The sequence below is a fragment of the Columba livia genome, chromosome 10 (genome assembly GCF_036013475.1).
Source record: "Columba livia isolate bColLiv1 breed racing homer chromosome 10, bColLiv1.pat.W.v2, whole genome shotgun sequence".
In the NCBI taxonomy this organism is placed as follows: domain Eukaryota; kingdom Metazoa; phylum Chordata; class Aves; order Columbiformes; family Columbidae; genus Columba; species Columba livia.
The window spans coordinates 3618001-3645323 of NC_088611.1; the positions used below are offsets into that span (position 1 = coordinate 3618001).

Below are 27323 nucleotides of genomic sequence, written 5' to 3' on the forward strand. Positions count from 1 at the left end.
TTTTTAGATGCTTCGGTGGTATTGGAATACCAGAATTTATTGTATATCAGGATGCTGTGTGGTACTCAAAGCCCATCTGCGTGTAACCACATTGCAGTCAGTGGCACAAGAACATGTGACCAAAGTACTAAACATCAGCCCAGCTGCTCCCCACCAGTTACTGGGGTTTGGATGGGACAGTTTTAGGGTGCTCAGCCTGACGTGTTGGTTTTTAAAGTTTGCTGAGCCTGTGTTCTCCTACAAGCCATGCTCCTGTAACTCAGCTGAGCTTCCGTTTCATGTAAGGTACACCCTTATTTCATGGAATATGATTTCTTTGCTGACATCAATATAATGTAAGTAAACATTAAATTTACTGACCAGAAAGAAGAAGGAATATCTATTCAGCTATTTAATTTCCTCTTCCCATTGCAAATCATTGTCTGCTTAGTCTGGGAAAAACATCTCTACTTAAAAGTGTCTTTATATTGGCCAAGACTGCACCACTTCCACCTAAAAATGTCTTGCAAATCCGTTCATTGTATCTTTTATTCTTATAGTATTGACCATAACAGATGCCACAAAAGGCCACTGCTTGATTTTGCAAAGCCTCAACCTGTTGATTGTGTGTTGCCACCAGAGATGCTCTTTTATACTTGGCATTTAAATGAAAGTTAAATTCCTCATTCTTGAATTTGGTAACTTCCCATAGACCTGTTTTTCTCAAATTCTGCTTTTTCTTTTTTCTCCTATTTTCACCAGTAAGAATAAGCCTTCTGGATCAATTAAATTTTTCATTTTTCCTAGCAAAGGGATTCTTTCCTTTGTGACTCTGTCTTCTATTATTCCTTTATTTCATTAGGAATTATAACAGCGTTGACAAGAGCAGAGATGTTATTCCCCACTCCTCCTCTTTCCTCTGATGGATTTTTCAGAGTCGGAGAAAAAAACATCATGTTACTTTAGAAGCAATTTGATCTGCCTATGCAGTCGTGTGCTTTGGCTTTCAGCTCTTCCTTTCAGGACTCAAATGACCCCTTTTATGGGGGAAAATACCCACCTATGTACACTATGCGAATACTGAATATGTTAAATTTCCAGGATAACTAACACTCCCTGCCTACAGCTGCTCGGTACGTGAAAAGGCAAAGGGGTCTCTGGAGAAAAGGCTACAAAATGAAGAGTCGATCTGGCGATGGCTAAGCACGTTATCCTGTGTGCTGGCCTTCTAATGAGCTCCATCATCCGCTCGCTGTTGCTCATCTAATTTCAAGGAGCTGTTTCAAGAAGAAGGGAGTTCTGGGGCTTTACATAAAAAGCAGTGGGATTAAAGGTGCGAAGGGCAGAGGTAAAACATGCTCAGGTAAGTAACTACGGCTAATGTAAAAAAGGTATGGAGTTGGTAGCAGAGCAAGGAGGTGGCAACAGGCAGTAGCTGGGTCTGGTGGTGTTTGGAAAGAGGCCTGGATGTCTGGATTATCACATGTGATGTCTGGCTATAACACAAAGCAGTTTTTCTATTCATTTATTTAAAGCCATCTGTTTTTTTCACATTTTCTTTGAAAAATCTTTGCTCTGCTCTCAGTGCCAGAGCTGACCCTTGTTGACTAAGAGAACTTTCAGTAGGTTTGCTCCCAAAAGAACCCACTTCTTCTCCCTCAGTGAACAAAATAGCATGACTAATGCCTTTCCAAAGTTAAAAGGTTTTTTTCATTTATATAGGCAGAAAGAGCGCACTTCTCAGTAGTACTACAGTTGACTAAAATAAATTACCAGCTACACAGCAGGTCAAACGATGCTTGTGAGTAGTTTTCGGTGAAACTGGGGGAATAAAGATGTAATATCACTGCAGTACCTATGCCATGAAACAATTAGGGTATTTCCTAGCAGAGAAAAGCCTTTTCAATGGCACATCAGAAAAGTGTAGCTAATGCTAAAAATAATTATTTGTACTCAGATTCGCACGTTGCTGTAGCAAAACCTAATCTTTTGAATGCCTAATGATGCAAAGCTTTTTCCAGAAAAATATGCATAATACATGAAATACTAAGAATGATAATTAGAACTTCCCAGATTTAAAGACCACGCAAAGATCTTGCATCAGATCCATATGATGCACATAACTTAGATGATAGTGTCTGTGCCACAAACTGGGGGCAAGGCCAGACATCACTGGTATCGACAGTGCTATGAATCAAGAGTGTCTACATTCCTGACTGGACTTAGATCATCAAACAGAAGGTAAACGGCAGTTTGCAAAATTGAGAGATACAAATCTATTACCAACATTAGAACAGAAAGTGCAGATAGCTAGGAAATACCTTTACTTATTTTGTAAGCCTGAATTTTGAGTAAACTGTCACCTGAATCATCAACGTGAGGTTATTCAGATCTAATTTTGATCTAACACTTGATTTCGTATCAACAAATAACCTGCTGGTACTAGGCGAAATTATTTCCCATGTTGACTAGTGTATTTCAGAGTAGGCTCCAGTGATCCATCCTCCAAGAGATCAGTATTATCAATATGCTGCCACCAACACCCACAGTAGGTACACAGAGAAAGCACTAAAATTCCCAGGAGAGGAACTAGCAGGGAAAGAAAATCTTGTTTTCTGATTTCCATTTACAACCTAAAATAGCCTGTCTGCTGGGAGCAGGAGTTCTTTGGGAAAACAGTGATTATGAAGACTATGGACTTATTTACTTTCCGCCAGCATTGCAGCATACGACGTGTACTCACAGGATATTTTTAGTCACAGATTCTGCCAGGCAGAAACGCAGTGGAGTTAATCACATGTAGCAAATTAAACAAAAGCAAAAGAGCTGGTAGGCTTGGGGGGCCCTGCAGCAGCTGAGCATTTTGTTACCCTTTCTGGGCAAACTTTTCAAAATCACATATAGAGACAGTAAAGGCAAAGGGTAGTGGCAATTTTTTACTTGGATCAAACAACCTACATACGTATCTGTGGTTAGCAGACTGAAGCAGGCTGAGAAATCTGTCTGTATTCGTATTATAGTCAGAATTAAAGCTCTTTTGAAGTGAAAAATGTTGAAGTTGGTCCACCAACATATTAGGTGTTGTCTGTCAAGTACTTTGTGGGTGATGAGCTGTGTGGTCCAAGTTCCTGTCCCAGGGGCAGAACGTTCACCAGCTGGACTGGCACCTCCTGGCCAAAGATGTTTCAAGCAGTCTTGAATCTAATACAAATTTTCAGCACGGGAGGAAAGGGGAAAGGCATCAAAGGTGGTTTCAGCACAGCTCGACTGGATGCAGATATCCTCACCCTGTGTCCTCGCGGGCTGATGAAACAGCCTCTGAACATCCCCTTCTGCAGCACGTCCTCCCTCTGTTGAGAAGGTTGCCTGGGACATTCTTGCAGGAGTAGATTTTTTTGTCATTGTACCCTTCGGTGGACATGGAAACGTGTCGGTTCTGGTAGCTTTTTCTCTAGAAACACAGAAATAGTAAAATTAATTGAAAATCAATGATTAATGTTAAGTTACAACCAGCTAACTTGGCTCAGTGTAACTAAGTCAAGAACACACAATAGAATTACGACAATCGGCATTTATGGGAATGAACGCATCACTGTTTTAAATGAAGACTATTCTTCCATTAGCTCAAAGTAGCTTGTAAAATCTTTCACTATGACTAAAACCTGGAGTAATGTTGGATATCATTCACCGTGATGCTTATTTATGGCATTAGCATTTTAAGGTTTTTGTGAAGTAAAGCAGTAGGGATCAAGTGGGCTCCCTCGCATCTGCTAAGCCTCTGAAAGACAGCATGTGCCTGCTCTGGAATTCAATTAGGAATTAAATATTGAATTGAGAATACACATGTAAGGAGTTAAGGAGATCTGAATGTTGAGCTCACAGGCACAGACAAGCCACGGCCACCCTCTACCCCCACGGCTCTGCCAGCATCCCGGGTGGCATCCTGGCGCCTCTGCCCATGCAGGTGGCTGGAGAAACCCCAGGGAGTGGGGAAGAAGAAACAAAAGGTGCTCTCAGGAGAGAGATGCCCCAAGCCTGCTTTGTATTGTTCCATGAGGAAAGTAAATCACGCACCATTTCATTACCGCAAACCGAAAGATGGGCTGGTGGAGACGCAGTTTATACAAGACTCCACAACTCAAAGGCTGAAAAGATACGTCGAGTTTAAGACCGACTATGTGTCTCTTCTGGAAGGGCAAATCCTTTACTCTCTAAAGGGAAGATGCAAAGAGGATTATGATGGCAGCATCCTTCCTCAGGATAGTTTTGCTTTTGTTTTTCTGGCAAGAGAGATCTTTTCTAATAAAGAACTGCTCTTTCTTATGAGCTAACCTTTGTCAGTGACCACAGGACTGCAGAGGCGCAAAATAGATTCTATCTGCCCAAAACAGCTCACAGACAGTGACTATCATTTTGTTTTATTTACTGGGTAAAAGGAGGAAAATGGCTTTTAAATTAGATGTTGAACCCCTTCCAGAATTGCAATATAAGATACTGAATCAATCATTCTTCACACAGTTGCCTCCTACTCTGCAAGCTCCTACTACCATAAAAATTGGCTGTTGCCGACTGAGCTGAGTGAATAATTTGCAATTGCATATCTGTAAAAAGAATTTTTCCTCTTCCCCTTTTCATTATTTGTCCATGCAGGCTGATTTTTCTCAAATTCATTTTTTTCAAAAACGTGCTGTAATCACTCGTCAAGTAATTCTTGCTGCAAGTCATTTGCGAGCAATTTGTTGTGAGAAGTCTTCAAACATTTGTCCTGCTTCCGTTCGCTCTATATGAACATGTGGTGTCGGTTTCTGGGAACACAACATCAAAAAAGCAGGTTTTGACCCATGAGAACAATCCCACTTCTGAACCTAGAAAGCTCACATAGAAAGCACATTTTATTGACAATTATTTAAGACTTAGGCATGCGTATCACTGAGATGCTTGCAGTTTACAGGCTTCTGTAATTTCCACGCTAACTAGAAGACAGCTTTTCTAGCCCTAAAGAGAACATTATTTTACCCACTTCACAACCCTAATCTGCTCCTCACCAGAGCTTTTGTCTCATCCCAATTCATTACAATTTCTGTCTCGCAAAACATCCCTTGTGAGAGACGAGGCTTTCAACAGCATCTAAAGTGGTTGGGTTCCAAATTACAACTGAAATGATGCACAATTTCACCATTAAAAATGACTAAATTCCCAGAAATAATTACAGGATTCTTCTGGTTATTGTTGCACCTTAATGAAAAATAAAACTGTAACAAAACACTGGCTGAAGTGTCTGATCCCAAGCCTTTCTCAATGTTCTAGAAGGAGGATACTGCCCTTCCCAGATGGTAAAATACCATCTTTTCAGAAAAAAAGGTTTTAAAGGAATGGTTACGCTGCTCAGAGGGATCTGGGTACTTCTTAAAAAGAAAAGTGGTATAATGACCCTGCAATATCGAAAAGGAAGAAAAAGTTAACTCGAACACCGAGTGCCATTGCACACCACAGTTAGAATTTCAAATCCAAGTCTTGCAGTTGGCCTTAAACGTTTGCCTTGAAAACGCCTGTAAATTACAGGTCTTGGCTCTTGTTGGTATGCAGTGGAAATTCTTTGCTGGTAGTTTAGATAATGTAAACAGTTGCTGCAACAGTCACCCCGGCATTTTATGATGTTAAGCAGGAAAAATGGAAATTAAGAAGTCAGGAAATACATGGCCGATGATGTCCGTGACTGTAATCGGGACATGTATGGGCGTCTCTTCCATTGTGCATTACAATGGGTCCATTCTGTGAAAACCTTGAAAAACAGTAAAAAAATCTGCCTAGAGATACTGAAGAACGCAAGTCATAAACCAAGTAACATTTTTTTCAAATATGAATTTTGCAAAAGGAAGTTCTATTTTGCTCTCAAACAGACTTCTTCTGAAATTGTTTTTATATTTGTCTGTGCAGAAAAGAAATTTGTCGCTGCACCATATCAATGCTCTTAAGTTGTATCATCTGAGATGGACTGTAATTTCAACTCTTGGTGCTCATAAGTAACTCTCAGGATAACTTAGTCTGCTTCTTTTAGTCTGCCACAGAAAGAAGCTGTTGATGCTCGAGGTTGTGGAGTCTCCTTCTCTGAGACATTCAAACCCGCCTGGACACAACCCTGTGTGATCTGCTCTGTGACCCTGCGTTAGCAAGGGTTGGGCTGGGGGATCTACAGATGTCCCTCCCAACCCCAGCCAGGCTGGGATTCTGCGATGTTAAGCATCAAAGACCCCTGACCTAAACTTTCAACCAACCACTTTTGGCTTGTCTACCAACCCAGGTGCCGAATCCAGCGCAGGGATGGGCGAGCCACGTGCTCCAGGGAAGCTCCCGCCGGGAGCCGCAGCCGCCTTCCCACCGCCAGCTGATCCCAACCGCGAGCACACTGGCTGTAACACTGAGTGGAATCACCGCGAGACATTCAAATGAGGTAATTATGTCTTGTTAATTTGCATCTCATTTTTTGCGATGTGATTGCAAGCAGCCAGCGTAGGAACTGGAAATTAATACAGCACGATTCATGCCCTGTCATGTCACACTGCTGGCCTTTCTGAGCAAGACTTTTTTTTAGCGCTATACTCATAAATCAAGTCCCTCAAGACAAGAAAATTGTTATGAAGTTGAACAATAATAACTTACGCTTAGAAGAGCTCCTTACTTCCACCCAGAGCAGAACAGGGAGCTCCTAAATTGTTTTCTTGTATGCTGAAATTAAATTTTACATCTTCAGCGACAGCAAATAAATCTATGTTTCTGTCAAGTTACTTAACCAGCATAGTGTTGGATCCACTCTCTAGGAAGGTCTGTATTTTCTCCTTGGAGCTGGTAATACTACCTGTATCAGTTTAAAGGCTGATACCACCAGCACAGAAATTGCTGCATCAAGTGGTGTGGATGGAACTCTTCTTCCTGCTCGATGGGAATCTCAAACATAACAGAATCTTTTAACATAGTGTTACTTATAGTTTGTGCTGAATCATGTAAAATGTGATTAACTCAGAGACGCAAAATATTTCTTTGCACTTTTCACCATTAGCTGGTATTTTTTCCACTGCCTACGTTATGTAGCTTCACATCTGGTTTTCTGATACTAACGGAGTTTTAGGGCAAAGAAATGGTGATGTGCTGGCATACAGAACTTTATAAGGAGATTCTTTCCATGCATTCTTTTACCTGTAATTATTATAGAGGCCTACAGCATTATACATGAGAGAAAAAAGTTACTACACTGAAAAAAACCCAAATCCTAGCCTGTCTTATTTTGAATTTGCATATTCAAGTCCATCTACCTCACGTAAAGGGTGGCAGTCCAAATTATAACTTGAGCTCAAAAAGCAAGGTTGCCACTCTGGATAACCAGACCCACAGCGATCGCTGAACTCACTCAGAGCGCAGCACGCTGCAGTCATGCGCAGCTCCTTGCATCGCTCCCACCTGCAACACAACGGGACGTTTTGTTAAACACCATCGTGCTGTGCTCTGCTTCTCTGCACCAAGCGATGTGAAATAACACTAAATACACCGTGCGCCACGTACTCTTATTCTACGGGGCAGGTATAATCGCTGTAATTATAGCACAACGGCATGGCAAATACCACGTAAGTACATAGCAATTGCATGTTTCTACAGCCTACTTGTTAATTATGCATTGTTGCTAACAAGTCCGAAGATAAATTATCATAGCACTTGCAGCATTTAGGTGCTTGCAAAGCTCCTAAGCTGTGTAGTAATGGAATTTGTACTATTTTAAATGCTTGCTTTTGTTGATTTTCCATTGGAATGGGGAAGGGAAACAAGCCACCTCTGGTGCCCCAAAGCCAATAGCTTAAGTCGATATTTCTTATTGCTCCAGCAGAAGTACACTACCATACAACATAACAACACATCTACCAGCAAGGAAATCTGGACAAATGTACAGAAAAAATCATTGCCATTACTAAATCACTTTCCCAATTCCATTTAGTAATCCGCCTAAGCAAATGCTGTATTTCAAATCACTGGTACTTGCACGCAATAGAACTAATACTGTTTTCCTGATCCAATATTTAATCTTGCGCAGGCTAAAAATGAGAGGAAAACCTCATTTCACTGATGTCACTCGCAAACCTTCTATTGATTTCAGTGAGGGCATGGCTCTACCCAGACAGCTTATTTGTAAATGGATTCTTGTAATAGCTTATGTTATGTCAGAAAGATATCACCACGTAAGGCCATTTTATAGGCCGTGCTGGTTCTTCTATGAGCCACGCTGCTGTATTTTAGAGTACAACTTCCAACTTTTAATAGGTATTTTAATAGTATTCAATAAAATAAATTAGCATCTCTATAAACATTGCTCTTCTCCAAAATGAAGTTTCCCTCTAAGTTATGACTCCGCAATGCTTTGGGCAGCCGTTTATAACAACAGTTGGATCACGTTGTGTTTTATTTAATTTTTTTTTTAAATTGTATTATTTTCATATTGATTTTCAATCTGAAAGGTGATGTTGATGTTTCTGACCCTTCTTTTATATTGTACTTGCTGAGCTATTTCTTGTAAAAAATGACTAGCATGTATTGCAAGGAAATGCAAATGTTAGTCTTTAGGTATTGCAGAATTAGTGCTAGCAGAAATAAAATATTCATAGTCAGCTATTATTACCTGTTACTTATAAAAATCTTAAGTATGGACTAAACACCTGCTGTAACTGGCTGTGCATAAACGCGGATGCAAACGGCAGCCCTGGTGCAGGGAGGTGACACTGGGGATGACGTGGACAAGCACAGACACCACATTGGGGCGTGAGACGAGAAAACAAGGATCTTTCGATAGCATTTTGAGTCAAATTAGGAGATAGGTTTGTGGATGAAATGACTTCTTGGCCACAGAGGAAAATTTAGAATTATTACCCGTTGGAGGCGTCTCCTACTGCAAGAGATGGAATGGGGAGGTGGGTCAAGGAGGGGATTGGGAAAGCAAAGAGCAGTAACTTACAGGAAATGACAGGGAAGCAGAAAACAAAAGGAGACTGAAGAGACTGGTAATGATGCAAAGCCATAAATTAGCTAAAATTGCTTTATCATTCTAAGGGCGCCGGTCAAGCTCAGAAAGCAGTACTGTTTTGTACACGAGCCATAAGAACATCAGAGCCTGGTTCAAAGTTCTAGTTTTTAGTTGGGAGAGAAAAGGTTGTATCTCAAATTGCCATTTCTGTCATGGAGAAATAACTGTTGAGTTTAGTTCCAACCTGTATGGCTGACCCATAGAGTAACCTCTGAAGATAAGACAGTGGATGGGAATGACAAAAAAACAATGTAATTATACTGTTCGTAGAAATTGGGAACTATACAGACAGGACAAGGCTGGAAGAGACTCTAAACCCTTCTGTTTTAAGATACTGTCCTTAAACAGATAACTACACCTTCACGAAGAAATGCCAGAGGCATGGGTTGAGGTTCTTGTTTGGAGAAAAGAGAACTCTGTCCAGGAATGGGAGGAGAATTCCTGTTTGTGGCAGAGGCTCCTTACCGAGCAAGTGTGAAGAGCAGGAGAGATTCGGGGAGGGAGAGAAAGGAGGAGGATGATGTTCCAGCCTGTTTTCAACGAGCAAATAGAAAGGAGTGGGTCTAACATCCGAAAGTATTTCAACGGGATGAGAATAGCTGGCAATGCTCAAGGCAGATTTTGAGGTTAGAGACGAATGAAGGAAGGAACAAAAACTGGTTTAGAAAAGCCAAACAGGAACCAGAATGGGATTAGATCATCGCAGTAATCCATGACATGTTGCAGTATTTTATTATCCACTTTGCTCTTTAATTGCGAGTGTAACACAAGCAATAATTTCTAAAACAAAGTATGTTCTTATTGAAGATCCTTGGCTCTTTAGTGGGAAAATAACTTCATATGCAGAGTGACTGTTGGTTTTAATGGGTTTATTTTTATGGAACGCACATTGACTTTAAGTAAATGGGAGCTGTACGTTTCCAGTGCTGTAAAACTGGCAGCATAATTGCCTTCAAACACTGTATCCTTGTTACGATGGAATTACCTTGTTTTCCTTCACTCATTTTCGCTCCCTTCTCTGTCCTAGCCTGGAGCCTGAAGAAATGTTTGTAGGTTCTCCTAGAAAGCAGACATCTTCCTAAGACAAAGTGAATGCAAATCATTTTTCTTCACTCCTAGGACCTGATCTTGTTCTTCCTGAAATCTGCAGTGAGATTCAGCTGTCTGCAGTGGTACCAGGTACAGTTCGACCTGGCCAGGTGTAAATTGAAATTCTCCAAATGAAAAAGGCCTAAGTAGACTGAATAGAAGAGAGACTCATTAATAACTATTTAGGAAAACATGGTTCCCTTGAAAGGCTAATTATTTTGAGACTTACTCATTAAACAACAAAAAAAAAAAAGCCTAATCAATGAGAGAACAAATTAGAAATGAAGAATCTCTCATAAAAACAGGCAGCAGAATGCTGCATTCAAGAGGACAGCCACCAATTAAAAGAAATGTCAACAACTGAAGTGGCAGCAACTTCAAAAGGAAAATCTTTTCCTCATTTTCATATGCATTCTTCATGAGCAACATCAAGAAGTGTAACATGCTAATAGCTAATAACACTCCGAATAAGATTCACTAATTTACTAACTGAATAATTTGATGCATATCAAAGGAATGATTTTCTCATTTCTTTCCTGTCTCAGATCTAACACTAAGCTGTGTATTAGCAAGTAGATGAAGCTGCACAGATTGCAAGTCGTGACTGAAATAGTCACTTTAGAACTGAATTCGTTTTTTTTGTTGGATGTCGCTTTTGGATTTAAGGAATCACACACATTTTTTCATTGTTATAATTCAGATTTCTGAAAACAAATCAGGAATATATCTTTGTGGAAATGTGATGTTTCGTGGAGACAGATCTGTTACGATGTTAAACTCTGAAAAAGTTGAGGACTGTGAGAGACAGCGTCACCCACCTGTCCCAGGTGAGCCAATAACGCCGCGGTTGGGAGACGCAGCCGAGGTTCAGATGGGGCCCTGGGCTGACGCAGGGGTGGGACGCGGGTGTCACAGGGGCCCTTGGCTCGCCTGGCACAGAGGACTCTCCCTCCTGCTCCTGGGAATGGGGAGAGGTTGGTTTAATTCCGACACAGAATGAAAGACAAATGTTATTTATTTTTTTTTTATTGCAAAAGAGATTTTGTATATGCCAAAATGCTAAACTAGGTATTGAAAAATGTAGAAAGTACACATGGTAAAAACCATTTATTGTTTAACATGATTTTTAGAAACCTATTTACAGAATTCTGCTAAATTTAAAGCATGTTTTGCCTTTGCTACTATTGCATGCTATGTAGCCCACTACCATCTGCTAGAACACTTTAAGAATAGGTTCCCGGTTAAGGTACCAAACAGAAAACCAGCTCCTCCTTCAGTCCTTGTGTCACGGTCAGAAAGCTCATTTGGAGAGACTCCAGATGGACAGACAGTCAACGTCTCAGTGCCCGTTTGGTGGCTGGAGGCAAGCAGAGTGCTCCAGGGTCTACCCCAGGGCGACACGGTGTAGCATCTTCACTGAGGACCTGGATGATGGTACAGAATGCAGACACAACAAACTGGAAAATGACACTAAATTAGGCTTGAGTCATTGATATGCCAAATATTAACTTTTCAGGAGGGACCTGCAGGAACTTGGGATCTGGCCAGCAGAAAGCCCACCACGCTTAACAAGATGTCCAAAGTCCCACAGTCAGAATATCACCATGTGCCAGGACAGGCTGGGGACGGTCTGGCTGAGGAGCAGCTGTCCTGGATGGGACGTGGAGCTTACAGTGGGTGTCAGATCGAATGTAAGCCAAGGGTGTGCTCATGGTAAGTGAGGCCTGCTTTTGAAGGAGGGTGGCTAGCAGATTTAGGAAATTCATTATCCCTGTCTCCTCAAGAGATATAACGTGCCACCTGATGAGCCTTGGGGCACACTGGGGCCTTCAGGTCAAGAGGACATTCAGAAATGGGACAGGAAGGTAGCAGAGGGCGATGGGGATGGTCAGGTTCACAGAGCACACGCTTCAAGTGATTAAGGAGGCCGTGGTTTTCAGTCTGGTGCAGAGGAGGCGGAGGGGGATCTAATGGCGGGCTGCAACCGCCTGAACTGCAGTTGGAGGGCCCCTAGCAGCGCATACAGACTGGGGATGAGATGCTGGAGAGCAGCTCTGCAGAGAGGGATCTGGGGGTTCTGGTTGACAAGTTGAACATGAGCCACCAGTGTCCCTGGAGCCAAGAGGGACCCGTGTCCCGGTGCATCCAGCACAGCACGGCCAGCCGGGCAGGGAGGGGATTGTCCCGCTCTGCTCGGGCCTCACCTGGAGCATTCACTGTGTGCAGGGCTGGGGACACGGGAGAAAAGGAGATAAAGCTACTGCAGAGTGTCCAGAGGAGGCCATGAAGTTGGTGAAGGTTTGGAGGGGAAGCCGTGTGAGGAGCAGCTACAGTCCCTGGGTTTGTTCAGCTGGAGCAGAGCAGACTGAGGGCAGAGCTCATGGGCTGCAGGTTCCTCAGCAGGAGCAGGAGGGGCAGGCTGAGCTCTTCTCTTCTCTGTGACAGTGACAGAGCCCAGGGAATGGCAGGAGCATGTGCCAGGGGAGGGTCCAAGCAGTTGGACTTGATGATCCTTGTGGGTCCCTTCCCACTCAGGACATTCCATGATTCTTTGGAAAGAAGACAGGGCCAAGCTCTTTTGGGTAGTGACAGATGGTGTAGTAAATGGCAATGGCCACAGGTTGTAGCTTGGGGGCTTCAGGCTGGACATGAGGAAGAACTGCTTGACCGGGAGGGCACTGCAGTATTGGAAGAGGTTACTCAGAGAGGGACAGCTGGGACTTGGCCAGGGAAAGTGGCAGCAGACCTGACCCAGTGTCAGTGATGGTCCTGCTTTGAGTGGAACGGGGGAGCTGATCCAGGGGTCCCTTCACACCAATATTTCTAGGATGGAACTCAGACTCAAGCTAGTGGCATTATTGAAATCTTACCTAAATGACATTAAATACAACTAAATCAAAAGTTCACTCACTAATAAATAGGAAGCCAACCCCAGCTGGCTTGTTTTCTCATGGCAAACTCTTCGCCATGAGGGCACGCTACTGCAGCGGGCGGCACGTTCATACTGCCTTCCCCTCCTGACATCCCATCAGCAAACAGGGTGTTTCTGTGATGCCCCTTTAACGGGCAAGGACAGACTCTTGGAACCAATGGTTTTGTGGCAGATGGAGCAACATTTGTAACTGGGAAAAAAAACCACTCTCAAGCTGCCAAAATATTAACAAGGGGCTTCCTCAAAAATATTCTGCCACAGTCATTGATACATGTAAATTCCCCATGTAAATATGACTTCTTCCAAGGAAAAAGGTATTGTTCAGCAGGATTTCTGGGGATGTGAACCATTCTGCACCATTTTTTTCTCTCTTGCCAAACCCTCTGCTTTCAGTCACAAGTTTTCAGCGCTGCGAGCCCTCAGGGATGCTGCTGGAGGTACCTGCGATTGGAGCAGCCCAGCGGGGCTGGGTTGGGGCAGGATGTCCCAGCACCCCCGCGGCTGGGCTGGCAGCAAGGGCGCATTGGGAAATCAAACAGGGAATGGGCTCTTTCGGGGTTTTCTGCATCATGTATCTCCCTGTGAACGCCCGCGTTCCTTACATGGCGAGAAACACAACAAGAATTTCCAGACCTTCCTTTATACCACCCACTATTTTGCATAGCTTTATAATGTCTTTTATTAATTTCCTTTTAAAGATAAACTCTCCTATTCCTTTCAAATTCTGTATATATTGAACATCAAAGCATTTACATGAATTTTTCATTCCATTATATGCCAGGCCTCTGGTGCTGGAGTCAGACATGTTGCAGTAGAGCTGCAAGCAGAAGAGATGTCCAGCTTCTCTGACACTGCTGCAGTTCTCACTGCTCCAAGTACTGATCACTGGGGAAACTGCTCCTCAAATACCAAAAACCTTTCTGTGATGACCTGCTGCTTTGAAGAGGGAAGTGCGACCAACGTGCTTTTTTCTTAACAATAAAGAGAAAAGACAGCAATTGTCCCTCTACTGAGAGGGATCTGAGATTTATTTTTGACTTCAAACTTTTCTACGCACTGTGAAAAAAGATGAACAATTCTATTTTCAGTTCAGAGGAGACTACAAGAGAGAGAAATGGTCTGGTATATGTTAGATTATTGATTCTACCCCAAGAACAGAGGCTGTCACAGTGTAGTGTCCCACGTCAAAGCAAATCTTTTCCCCAATGCTGTCAGCTGGGCCCAGTTCTGCACCAAATATATTTTCAAGAAATTTGGCGCTAAACTGAGAGTTCTCCACCATGATGCTTCTGGGAATTTAATTACTCTCCCTCTGTTGGTACTGGGATTAAGAAGTCGTAAAGGCAGTCTGCATCACAGTGATATTATAGCCATTGCTCTGAAATGGAAAAATATCACGCATCTGTGTTTTCATTCTCCAGACATACCTTTGGGAAGCCAGTTTCTGATGACATGTTCAGGCAAGTGATGCCTTATCTGCATGCTTTTTTCATGTATCATCCTGATCCGGTAACTTGAATGCCATAACCAGAAAGCTATGTTAATTGTGCATGTTTTTAAGTCAGTGTAGTTCAAAACATATTTCTTAAAACTATCGCCCCCCCAAAGTCTGCTGGCTTGTTTGAGAAGCCAGAGATGTTCCGCCCCTGTTAGAGGAATCACATAAATTTTTTGTAACAAGAAGAATCTCCAATCAAGATAACCTTAGCCTCATGGATATTAGATATTTCTGTTTCCTAAAAATAAAACCCACTAAGTATATGAACTGGTACTGTAAACACAAGTGCAAGTGAAAGAGTTCTACTGTTGCTGGGCTCCTCCTCCCACGCAATTCAGCAGCTAGCAAAAACACTTATTCAGGATTAAGTTACAGTAAAGAATTGTTGACCCTGGTTTAGCTGAGAGCAAATATAAAGCCAAGTCAATGGGGTTTGCTTCGGCTTGTGACATTTCAGATAAATCCTCCTAATTTGTTTGGATCATAAAAATGAAAGCAGAAAACAGAAAACATTTGTTAAAAACAAAAATGCAGAGTGTCTACACAACCTTCTTCATAAAGTAAGTTTTATTGAAATGCTCACAGTTGAGTTAGCATTATTTGCTTCTAATTTGGGCTTCATTCTCAGTGCTGTATGTTAACAAACTTGGACCACTCAATGCCAAGTGATTTACACATTTCTCTTTAATTAAATTTCTCCAAAGAATCACGTTACATAGGCATTTGTCAATTCAAAACCCACACTCTCAGAGATCCTGAGTAAAATCCAGTACCCCTGCAGTAACCAGTAAAATTCCCATTGATCTCACTGGAGACAGGATCCTACTCTATAGAACCTTGTTATATACAGGTAATAAAAAATTATCTTGATACTTAAGTATGAAGTTCTTAGGTATACTATTCTAAGAAACTTAGATCTTTATGAGGTCCACACTATTATTTACTATTTCCTTCACTAGATAAAAAGAAGTGTTACTTCAGAGTTCAATAATGTCTGGTTTCAAGTACGTTTGTAATTACTGGAATATGCAACAGATGCCAGTTTAGATAAGCTTCTAGCCTGTGGATGTAGGCATTTGCTCTAATCATCTGCAATTTTCCTACAGAATTTGAGCGCAGAATTGCCTGTACCAAGCTTTAGGAGAAATGTGGCCCATTAGCATTTAGGGGTTCTCTTAAGTGTACAGTGATATGTTTGACAAGTTATAGATTATGAGGATGTGGATGCGGCATAAAAATCAAGCAGATTTCAAATAATCTTTATGATCATTAAAATGAGGCACAGCACTTTACCTTTATTTAGTTCTGAGTCATTTTTCATCTGTGTGGAACCTGTTGGAATGGGCTACGTTTAAACTAGTTCTGTCATTCTTCCTCTTGCAGTTTTTCCTTCCGTAACTCAGCCGCGCGGGGCTGTGGGGTTTGATGTCCGAGCTCACGTGCAAAAGAAAGAGGTAAATTAGGGCTGCGGGACATCGTCATCTCGCAGCCACAGAAATGGCCGGGGTTGTCTGAGTGCTGCTCGTCTACTTCAGTGCGAAGTTACTTTCCTAATTGATATATTTCTTTAGAGTTACTAAGATGTTACCTAGCTACCAGCTAATCACAGCCTGGAAACCATTTAGAGAAATGTAGATTTTTATTTATGACAAGGTAAGCGACCCTAAATAACTCAGTCTGGTGACATGTAAGCTGTCCAGCTGTAAAACAGGATACAACTCCACGTGAAATTTATTTGAAGTGTTCAGACGAAAACTGCGGTATGAAATTAATTATGATTAGTCTTGACAACACTAATTCAATTTCAAATATGCTTAACTGATTTAAAACTAAAACTTCAGACTCCTTTCAACTACAACCCAGTCCTGAAGATACTTAAGTCTGCTTTGCCTATCCCGTGCCCGATTTTCTGATTTGGTTGTAAGATGATGATTAATAGACTAGAAGTGGGGTAAATTAAAAAAAAAAAACAAACAAACGTGAAATTACCTAATTCTGCAAACGCCCATGTTTGTTTATTTGCTTGTTTTGTTTTAGAGAAGCCTTGTCAGAATGTTAGTTTTCTGACAGGGGTTAATCCTTCCCTTTTGTGACTCTGGCCCATCCATCCCTCCCCGCCTCCCCCCGACTCCGGCACGGGGTTGCTAAGCGACGTGTTCTTCTCTTCTGTACTTTAGCAGAGAGGAACAGATCAAAGACACCCACAGTCCTGAATTATTTTATAAATGAATTTAAAGAGACACTCTCCCCTACTGTATTATGTGGGGGGAGATCAAAAGTTGCTCTATATACTGAGAGTATCTGGAGAATTAATCTGCTGTCTTCAGGAAAATAAAAATGCTCTAATTACTGAGAACTATGTAATACTTACCTCTTTTTTTCTTTTTCAGAACTAGACTATGAATTTATGCTAATTCCTGTTTCTAGTTTTATGGCAGTCAAGACATTGAACACAGGCCAGGCTGCATGTTTGTACAACTTTCAAAAGTAAGGTTTTCTGTCATTGAGTGACAAGCTTGCTGATTTCTTTAACTCTTTTCATCTCTTGAAAACGAGTTATCATTATTCAAAAATATTTCATGCTCTAAGTTTTGAATGCTTTCCTCACTTACATGTAAAAAGAGCAAATCACAGGGTAAATGTCAAGTGTTATCTCTTTAAAAGAAAAAACGAGGATGAGAAAGTAATCTGTGTAAATCAGGCAAAGAAACTAAGACATCAGTATCTTAGACCTTTCCAAACAGAATGAAAACCAAACGTGAATGATCTCTAATACGTAAGTTCAAATGTTATCCCTTACCAGAGCAGCACTTATCTGGCGTCAGCTCGGGTCTGCTGTTGTGAGATTTGTGAGAGCGCTCTGGCCGTGACGGCGCTTCCTGAAACAGAAAAGGGAGGAATCATTTGCCCTCGGGTCTACTCGGTTTCAAACACCATCGATGTTGTAAAAGGAGGAAAAAAAACCCAACAGCACTAAGTAACGAAGTGCAAGAATTTGTCAAGACTTTCATTTCCAAAGACCCCGTGGCTGCACAGCCTTGAGGAAATGGAGCGGAACACAAATAACGAGTAAAGCATCAAGTGAGACAGATCATTTATCTGCAAAGCAAGACTCGCGGGTCACACGGCTGCCAAAAAGGCGTCTTGAAAACTTTATGCAAAGTTCTTCTCACGTGCAAATCTTGTGTTTGGGGTTTTTTTTTGTTTTGTTTTTTAAACCAGCCACCTTATCTGCATAAACAAATGTCTCCTCTAAAGCAATCCCAGGGCTTGCTCACACCAACAGGTGCTCGGGCTCCTGTGCAGCCAATCTCGCTCTGTGCGGCGTGCCTGCAGTTCCACAGAACTGAGGGTACATCACTGAAACCCGATACACGCTGCACTGGAAAGGGATTAATCTCATATAAATCCTCACCAAAAAAAATCAGGGTTGCTATTTATTTACACGCGTTTTACTTTGCAAAGTGAAAACAAGCCACCTTTTTTTCTTGCACCAGCAAAAGTCTCTTCAAAATTCTAGTTGCTTAGATTTGCCATTTAAAACCCACTGGACTGCAGTTAAGCTATGTTTGAGTAACAACACGTATTTTAGAAAACAGTTTAGCCAGGTTTTACATTTCTTTACTAGATATACTAGTATATATAGATATATTACTTACACAGGCAAGATGTGTGCTTATTCTCGCTGATCCAGTGTTCGATGTATTATACATCTTGACCACCACTGTCTTGTCAGTGGTTACCAGATTTGGTGTGTTTTGGCTGAATTTGTGAGCGGGAAAACTGTGATTTGCACTCTAAATATTTTTTCTGGATAATGGATTCCTCAACAGACTGTGGGCATCTTGTACAAAATACAAGCAAACATTTGGAATGGAATTTAATACTTCTGGCGAGTGCCAGCTTGCCAGGCTTGGGAACCAAAATCCCCGTCCCCCTGCGCAGCTGCAGCCATGGGGAAAGAAATACTGACCGCTAGGAACAGGCACACGGTTCGTCATTATATGCATTTCTGGCAAGATCATTTAAGAGTCCTGACAACACGCTGTTCAGAGATTCAGTTTGATCGAGCTAGTATTTAAGGTAAATGGTTCCAAAGTGGGGACGTCCAAGAATTTCAGTTAATACTTTTTACTTGTCTATTTTATTAATATTGTAGAATTTTGCTTCATGATGTAAGTCATTTTGAATTGCTGCTCCTCTTATTTCCAGGATGCTGCACAAACATCTGCAGCAGCTGGATAGCTGGGTTACAGATGTGCAGAGCAGAGGTTTGGGCCTACGAACAAGGGACGATGCTTTTGACACACGGGAGGGTGCTGAAGGCTGCTGAGAACGTTAATGTTACTTCACGTTTCTACAGCACTTTGCCTGATTAAAGCACCATGTAGGCTACTAGTAATTTGTGATCCGGATGCTTCTGAAATGATCAGCTGTATCATTTAAATGGTCATTAAAATACAATTAGCAGCCCTTTGAACCGAGCGCTGTCGTTCCAAACTGTCTAACTGGTGGCTTGTGGGCCAGATCTGGACAATGGGGGGATTGTGTCTGCTCCTCCTCTTCTCCAAGGGCACCTACCCAAAGAACACCTTGTCCCAGGAGGACAGACGTGGGGAGCCATTGTGTGTCTGCAAAGGTGACAGCACAAAGTGTCCCTTGTGTCCAGCCCACCGCCTCGACAAGCCAGGATTCTGCAGAGCTCCTTGCAGTCTGCGCACAGATTCAAGCAGGTATGGCCCCACCACTTCATGCTTTGCAATTCAAAACAATTTTAAAATTATTATTATTTTTTTTCCCCCACTTGACTTTGGGAGCACAGCTTTGTGTGGCGAGAGTTGTAAGGATGAAATAAGGGCAGGACGTGGTAAGACAAATAACTGCGCTGTCTACATCTACGGATGATGCGTTGGTAGACCACGTTGGCATGTGTTTGGGTAAGATGAAGAATTTAGTTACTGTAGCAGACTGCAAGTGAAGGTCTGGCTTGGATGGTGTTCCCAAACCTCGCATCCATAGCCCACACTTAGGTAGCTAAATCTGTCACTTGCAGGCTTTAGATACTTGTGTTAATTGCATAAATACAGACAAAAATGACATGTTTTTAAAGTGTTAGAAGTGTAAATAGCTGCTCTTCTGAAATGGCCTCTATATATTTTTAGATCCTATGTACTCTTCCAATGATACCACTTGCAAATGCACCATATTTGCTGTAGTATCTAGCTAGAGTCATGTATGAGTATCGGCCTGTAATACTATTGATTCTTCTGCATAAAGCGCCGTAGAATATACTTTAAATACTGGCTTTTTGTATGTCTCACACAACTATTCATTAGCACCAAGGGAACAGCATGCTACTGTTCCAGGTTTTCTAAGAACCAGTGCTATTGCTCTCCACCAGCTCCTGTTGCTGGCTTCGTAACAACTTTATTACTTAGGCTTTTACTCTTGAAAATTCAAATTTAAACCAAAAAATGTTATGCTTTTGTTTTTTAAAAATAACTAAAGGCGGCGAATGGACCTGACGTAATCTGTATACTGTGTGCCACAGCTAAGTACCCACCGCTGTGAAAGCGCTGCTTGTTCTCTGAAAGGAGGAATTCTTTCAGCCGGCGTCATTGCCCCCTCCTCTGCACGGCTGCTTTTCCCAGACACTTGGAGGACTCGCTGACAGTCACTTCCTTGCCCTAAAGGTTTGCTGGAGCAATATCATCGTTGACCCGATGTTTGTACAGGGCCTAGCTCCTCCTCACAGGTTGGCCCCTACGTACAATCCAAAGTTTCACGTTTGGGTGTAGTGGTGGCATTGCTAAAGCACGAAGGCTTTTTAATCATCTTTTCTTTAGATTGGCCCTTGGATGACATATTGCTTCATCCCAACGTGGGCTTCACAGCAGGCTTTCGGATAAGTTCTTTTCTCTTCCTCTGCCATTCACAGAGCGAGCGGAGTGCTTTCAGATATATCCCGACTGCAAAGCATTTCAATGTTGGCCTGGCGTGTTTTACTAGTATTTGAATGGCCTAAAGAAACTATTTGGAAAGCAGCAGATGCCTTCGGAAAAGAGGGAAATAGAAAAAAATGGACTCAAAGAGGATATTAACGGGTCAACTGACCCAAGAAAATAGAAAAAAAGTGCAACTCCAAAGTGGTTGCCAACAAGCTGTCTTGTAATACCCACCCAGGAAGATAAGGCAGCTCCTCGTGATCCCGGTTCTGTGGGGCTGTGCCTTCGCTCCCTTGCTCTGCATTCATTGTTCTATACAAGGCACGTAAATTGTTGCCCAGTTCATTCAAATACCCTACACTTCCCATATCTGCTTTGTGCAAACACACAGAATTAATACTGTCTCAGGAGGAACAAGAGACCACGTACCCGAAAATGTGATGTGGGGTTTGTCATGGCCACAGCTCTGAGAACGGGTGCTCCGGGGGAGCCACTTCCTACTGTTTTGCATGGGTAGTTATTAACAATACTGAAATAATTGTCTGTCTGCTGGATAACGGACAACACACCAAAACACAGGCCAACAACCGTAATGGGAGGAAGTATGACAAGGAGCTCACAGCAAAATGAACATGCCAAGTGAAATTCACAGATAATACGAAGACACTGAAAAAAGTCTCTTTTTCCAGCACCGGTGTCTCAGCCATTTAAATGGGCCACCCTCCTCTTCATGGGACGCTCTCAGGGACAGTGTGCACAAAACACTCTGAATGCACAAGAACTCGGGAGAATTCAGCAATTTTGGGAACGACTCACAGTTCTTAAATAACTTGTTGCAATTAATGAAGGGCCAGAAATGTGAGGAAATCTCTGAAGAATTAATCAAGAATCAACAGCAGTTTCTCTTGATAGCAAAGGCGGGTGCATGAAATAAAACAGCTCACCACAAATGGCTTTTGACTAAGAGTGAAAATGCAATGGGGAAGAACACACTTTGGATGAATCTACATTCCGTTAAGGTAAATAAAAAAGCAAATGCCAGTAGGAGGGTGAAAAAAGACACGACTTCTTCCTGCATGGTCACTGCTGGGCACGTATTTGTGCGAGGAGAAGCAGCTTCTCGAGTGCCAGAACGGCATTCCTGTCTTCCATGGGCAAAGAAGTGGGATTTACCATCAACTCTCACAAAACAGAAAAGTCTATTAGGCCAGCTGGTAAGCAAGAACGAAAAAATTAAAAATCAGCAGACTGCACTTTATTACGCACGTCTTACAGCCTTTGCTAACGGTGCACAGAGTTAAACCAGCTAGAAAAGACGGAGAGCTTGAGAAAGGCACAAATTCTACATGGTACTTGGTCAGTGCAAGAATAGCACTGAAAAGCAAATGAAGATGCTGCAAAGTGACCTGTCACCAATGTTCAGAGCGGCCAGAGGGAAAGCGCAGAATATTCTGCTCCCTGGCACCAGCCTCCTGCAGAAGTTCCGCTCTGTGGCAAAGCCGTGGGGGTACGTACACAACCAGCAGAAAAGACGCGACACCCGTGAAAAGATGCAAGTCGTGTTCAACAGATATCGGTGCAACCGGTCTCTTGCAATTTGAAGCTGTGGTGGCAGTTGAACTTCAGTGGAGGTGAAATGTTAGAATGAAGGAATGCTTGACAGACGAAAGTGTACCTGTCATCTTTGCTGAGATAAAGCTTTACAAAAGAAACCGTGAGAGCTGGTATTACCCTATGTTGCTGGAGGAATAATATTCCTTCTTGTAAACTAAGAAAAACGAACTGTTGGCAATACATCTGTTTAAGCTGACCAATCACCTGTGGGCTTCTGCAAGCTTATGTCTTGCAGAAAGCTGAAAAATGAAGAAGTTCCAGAAATAGACCGAAACTCCTCTAAGAGCTGATGCTGATGCAGAGACTGATAAGAATTTAAATTATTCAGCTATGTGTCTCCCATAGGCACATTTTTTTTGTCCTAAGAGGAAAATGTTCCATCATAGGTATCATAGACATTTGAAAGAAGTTGTTGTATGCTAAAGCGAGATGATGTTTGTAGATATTTTGGAAGGCTTGTATATGGTTTAATTGCACCAACCTAAGACACAAGAAAGGGATGGTTCATGTGGTAGCAAGTGCTATGATACAAAAGAGGAGCAACACTTCAATGAAGTACAAATTTTGTCTCAATTTTTTTAAGCCTACATAGTTGTTCTTCAATTTCTACTGTTTTCACAACTTTTTCAGACTACATGGCAGGCATGGGTATAACTTGGAAACAAACAGACAAACAAAACACACACACAAAACAGGCAATAATTTGATTTACATACTGAGGATGAATGTTAGTCAACCTGCAGAAATGTCCCAGTACAATTTTGTTGGTTTTATATACATTGCATGAAGATTCTGCAAGCTTCTGTAAGCAAAACTTTCAAGAAGTAGGTGTGCAAGAAACGCACCATGAGAGAAACCAGGTCAGTTTTGCAGCTGTGTGGTATTTGCCCCTTCTACAGCCAGCTGCTCCAGATGACAGGGAAGGGAAGCAGGGCAGCTCAGTCACAGCTAACAGCAGTGTTAACATTTATTGATATTTATTTACATCTTTTTGAAACACACTGTGTTAAGGGCTACGATGTGAACCAAGTGTTTCCCATGGATCTCTGTCTCCGTTACCCCCAGGCAAAGGCACCTATCCAGGTGACCGCGGACAGCCCATTCCACAGCCTGTGGCCACATCCATCTCACAGTGCAACCCAGTTTTGTTAACAGAGGAACCAAGACTAAAATGGTAACGTTCACCTCTATGTTCTTGCCCTGACATGGTTATTCATTAGTTCTTCCTAATGACTGTTCAGTTCCTTCCTTCTAGGGAACCACTCCTAATTCTCTTCTCTTCTCTTCAGGTTGGATAATGAGTCACTGACTTCAATATTTATCTTTATTAACCCTTCCCTTACACAACCAAAGTGGTAACAGCGCAATGTGTTGTGTCACCATGCTGAGAAAGAAAGATCTTCAATGCCTTTTCCTTCATTGCACCATTCTCTGACATGCAGATAACCCAACGATTCCTGCAGGATTTCAGCCACTGGTTGATGAAGAAAATACCTTGTTTTGTCTTCATGCCTTTGGTTAATTGCTCTTTAAGTCTGCTTTAGTCTACTTCTTTTCCAGTGTAATTTTGCTTTCCATAAATTACACTTTTTTCTGTTGCCTTATCTGGCCAAAATTTTAGTTGCAGAAAAACAGCTATTTGTGTCAAGTAACTTCTTGAAGCACCTTGTTTCCCATTCTGCTTTTCTTCTCTCTTTTCTTCTGGGGAGGGAAGGTCCTGTTTGTGGGTGGGCCCGTGTCAGTCACCTCTGCTGAGCCCCCAGCTCCGTGGGGCTGGGAGGACGTTCACAGCCAGGCTTCTGGTGGCTGAGGCTTTTGACTAGTTTTCCTACTTAAACAACAACAAACAGCAAACTTAGGAGGTATTTTATCTATATATTTTCCATTCTATATATTTTCCATTCCTAAGACTATTGAACCTAAACATCCTGTGAGACAATTAATGACTCAAGTATTGAATTCTTTTTGAATCAGCTATTCCTCATGTCTGAAGACTAATTAGAGAATGGCCTGTTCTGTTTTTGATCAACCTTTGTATTCTGTTTGGTTAGAGCATTGAATACACATGGGCACATCTCATCTCCTGCTTTTTATCCACTTCATGTATGGCAGTCCTTGCTCTGTTGACCAAATTTTGGTGGTTTTATGAATTCTGAAGTTCTTTCACCTCGATCCTCTTTCTTTCTATGATCACTGTTGGCCTACTACCACATTTCGTGTGTCTTTCAAAGTGTTCTACAGTGTTTCATTATTTTGATGTTACCATTACATGTGCCTACTTATAAAGGAGAATCTAGGAAGTCTAAAGAAAAAGTAGTTTGGAAAGAGATCTGACTATTTACTTAGGAAACGACAGTCTCAGATTATTACAAAAACAGATTTCTAGGAAGAATCATGCATTTCTCATTGAGTATTTCCACAGCTTTTTCAGTATTATTTATTTCACTGTCCTCACGCTGCACCTGATGGTCTTGGCTACCATCATCCAGCAACCAACCCTCTCCCCAGAAATAGCTGTTCCCTGGTGGGAATAGTCACCGTAGGTGCCAATTCCGCCTGACTGAAATCTCATTAACAATACATTTTTTTCCTGATTAATAAAATAGTAACATGAATATATGGCATGTGCAGTTTGACGTTTTCTTGACACCTGCACAGCAGAGAACCACTTGGACATTATGTTATTATTTCAGTAACAAGCGGCATGCAACTTTTGAAGCTTGGGCACAGTGCTAATCTTGGCCTTTTAAAAGGTAATTTCATCCAGCTCAGACTGAGGGAAGATTAATTCCTTGCTGCCTGTGCAGAAAAGCAAGGGGCTCTTTCCCCCAGTACTTCGTGCTCGGGTGCGGGTGGCTCTGGGGTACACCTGCGCTACACCTGCCCGGGCGGACAGGCTGGCCAGATCAGCTGCACGTTTGACCGGCAGCAGCAAACGCTCAGGTGCGGGCAACGCCAGGCCGGCCTGTGATTATTATTTGTGGGTCAGGGCCACGGGGCCGTGCCTGTCCGGCGGGGCCGGGACTCCGAGCCGCCAGCACAGCCCGAGGCCCGGTGCGGCCGGAAGCGCCGGCGCTCCCAGCACGGCGGGCGGGCCCGGGCCCCGCGGGACCGCTGCTGTGAACCGCCAGGGAGCCCCCGAGCCGCGGGGCAACAGGTGCCCCGGGGACACTTCCCGCCGGGCTCGGCATGGCGGCGGGGCTGCGCGGAACCTGTGGCCCGGCCCCTTCCGCGGCTCCCCGGCCGGCCGAGATGGCGGCGGCGAGGGGCAGCGCAGCGGCAGGGCCGAGGCGAGCTCGCCTGTCCCGGCCTGGCCCCGCAGCTCCCGCCGCTCCCGCCTCCCTCCGCCTCTCCCCCGCCTCCCCCCGAGCCCCCTCCCCTTCCCCGCCACCCGCTTCCGCCCGCGCTCCCGCGCATGCTTGGGTTATGCAACCGCCGCGCCGGGCGGGCTGCGCGGGCCGCGCCGCCCCAGAGCCGCAGGGCAGGGCAGGGCAGCGCGGGGGGCCGTGAGGGCGGCGGCGGGCAGCGGGCCGGCGGCGGCACTGCGGGCGCGCTCCCCCCCGCGCCTCGCCCGGCGCCCGTGTGCGCGCCCCGCGCCGCCTGTGAGTGGCAGCGGCGGCCGCCGCCAAGTCCCGCCTGTTCCGCTCTCCCTGCCGCAGGCGGCGGCGGCGGCGGGTTGGCTTCCTGCGCGCTGTGCCGCTCCCCCTCCCCCCGGCAGTCGGAGCCGCAGCGGCAGCAGCCCGGATCCCCGAGCCATGGCTCTGTGAGAGCAGCACATGGCGGCTGCAGCAGCCATGAGCCCCCCACTAATCCATACAACTCCCCCCTGAACGGCCACCGACGGCAGCCAGCGCTCCCACCCGGCTCCACCGCTCCCACCGCCCACCCGCAACTACAGCCGCCGCCGCGCCGCCCGGCCCGAGCCCAGACCCCGCCGTCGCCGCTGCCGCCGCCGCCGGGCCCCCGCTCGCCCGCCCGCCGCCGCCGCCCGGTCCTCACCATGGGAGTGCAGGGTTTCCAGGACTACATCGAGAAGCACTGCCCCAGCGCCGTGGTGCCCGTCGAGCTGCAGAAGCTGGCGCGGGGCAGCCTCGTGGGTGGGGGCCGCCAGCGGCCCCCCCAGACCCCGCTGCGCCTCCTCATCGACGCCGACAACTGCCTGCACCGGCTCTACGGCGGCTTCTACACGGACTGGGTGAGCGGCGGGCAGTGGAACCACATGCTGGGCTACCTGGCGGCCCTGGCCAAGGCCTGCTTCAACGGCAACATCGAGCTCTTCGTCTTCTTCAACGGCGCCCTGGAGAAGGCCCGGCTGCACGAGTGGGTGAAGCGCCAGGGCAACGAGCGCCAGACGGCGCAGCAGATCGTCAGCCACGTCCAGAACAAGGGCACCCCGCCGCCCAAGGTCTGGTTCCTCCCGCCCGTCTGCATGGCGCACTGCATCCGCCTGGCCCTCATCCGCTTCCACATCAAGGTGAGGAGCCGCCGGGCCTCCCGGCCCCCCCGGGGGCCGCCAGCGCCCCCTCCCCGCCGCTCCCCCGGAACGGCGCCGCCGCCGCTCCAAGATGGCAGCGGGGGCTGCCCTGGGCCTCGCCAGTGCCCAGCCCGGCAGGGGAGGGAGGAGGGGGGGCACCGGCCTCTCCCCTCAGCGCCTCAAAATGTCGTCGAGGCCCGCGGGGGCGGCCCAAGTTTCGGTGGGCTCAGTCCCCGGGGGATTTCGCTGATGATGCGGTGCTGCCGGTCGCCCCGCCACCCCGCGCGGGCCTCCGGGCTGTGGGGCGGCCGGCAGCGCCCGGCCCGCCCGGATTCCCCTGGCTGTGGAGCCAGGCCCAGCAGCACGGAGGTTTTTGCCTCCATGTTCTTTCGGGGCCGCCGCTCCGTTGACTCAAAATGTCCCTTCTTGCCGCTCGGGAGGGTGGCGAGGCTGGGACTTTGGTACCGCAGGTGAGAGCGGCTGGCCAAAAGCATCCTAATCTAATTAATTATTAAGGTGAAGAAAGAAAAAATGAGTTTAGTTACTGCGCATGGTGGATCTGCAACAAGTTCCCTACAGAGGCGAGAGGTTTAAACTTGCGCTGAAGGTGAAATCGCTTCCTCCCAGATACAGAGGTTCAGATTTCGTGTTTATGAAGGAGCGAGTTTTGCTCGGCATTGCCCAAATGTATTAAATGAGCTTTTGATCAAGCGTAGAATAATTCTTTC

General features: G+C 44.6%; 1 protein-coding gene and 2 long non-coding RNA genes across 9 annotated transcripts in view; 2 read left to right on the top strand and 1 right to left on the bottom strand.

The window, feature by feature from the left end:
• Nucleotides 1–2902: 2902 nt before the first annotated feature.
• On the bottom strand, nt 2903–26326 carry LOC135580445 (uncharacterized). 3 transcript variants are annotated; one of them, XR_010475011.1, is made up of 5 exons: nt 26121–26326; nt 17363–17441; nt 14492–16317; nt 10951–11090; nt 2903–3430 (listed from the first exon to the last, which is right to left on the bottom strand). It is a non-coding gene; the product is annotated as an uncharacterized LOC135580445 (long non-coding RNA). The 3 variants fall into 3 exon arrangements; XR_010475010.1 differs by having other exon boundaries at nt 11383–16317; XR_010475009.1 differs by lacking the exons at nt 10951–11090; nt 14492–16317.
• On the top strand, nt 3429–24738 carry LOC110363569 (uncharacterized). 3 transcript variants are annotated; one of them, XR_010475013.1, is made up of 5 exons: nt 3429–6430; nt 10071–10222; nt 10833–10959; nt 11649–19295; nt 20071–24738. It is a non-coding gene; the product is annotated as an uncharacterized LOC110363569 (long non-coding RNA). The 3 variants fall into 3 exon arrangements; XR_010475014.1 differs by having other exon boundaries at nt 11649–11845; nt 13846–24738; XR_010475012.1 differs by having other exon boundaries at nt 11649–24738.
• FAM120A (family with sequence similarity 120 member A) overlaps nt 25614–27323 on the top strand; it is a 55475-nt gene continuing 53765 nt past the window's right edge. For 2 of the 3 annotated variants that reach the window (XM_065074969.1, XM_065074972.1), the window contains exon 1: nt 25615–26595. In XM_065074969.1, coding sequence (XP_064931041.1) covers nt 26122–26595 — 474 coding nt within the window. In that variant the 5' untranslated portion in view covers nt 25615–26121. Of the gene's footprint in view, nt 26596–27323 lie in introns of all 3 variants that reach the window. The other variant, XM_065074971.1, reaches the window with a different exon arrangement.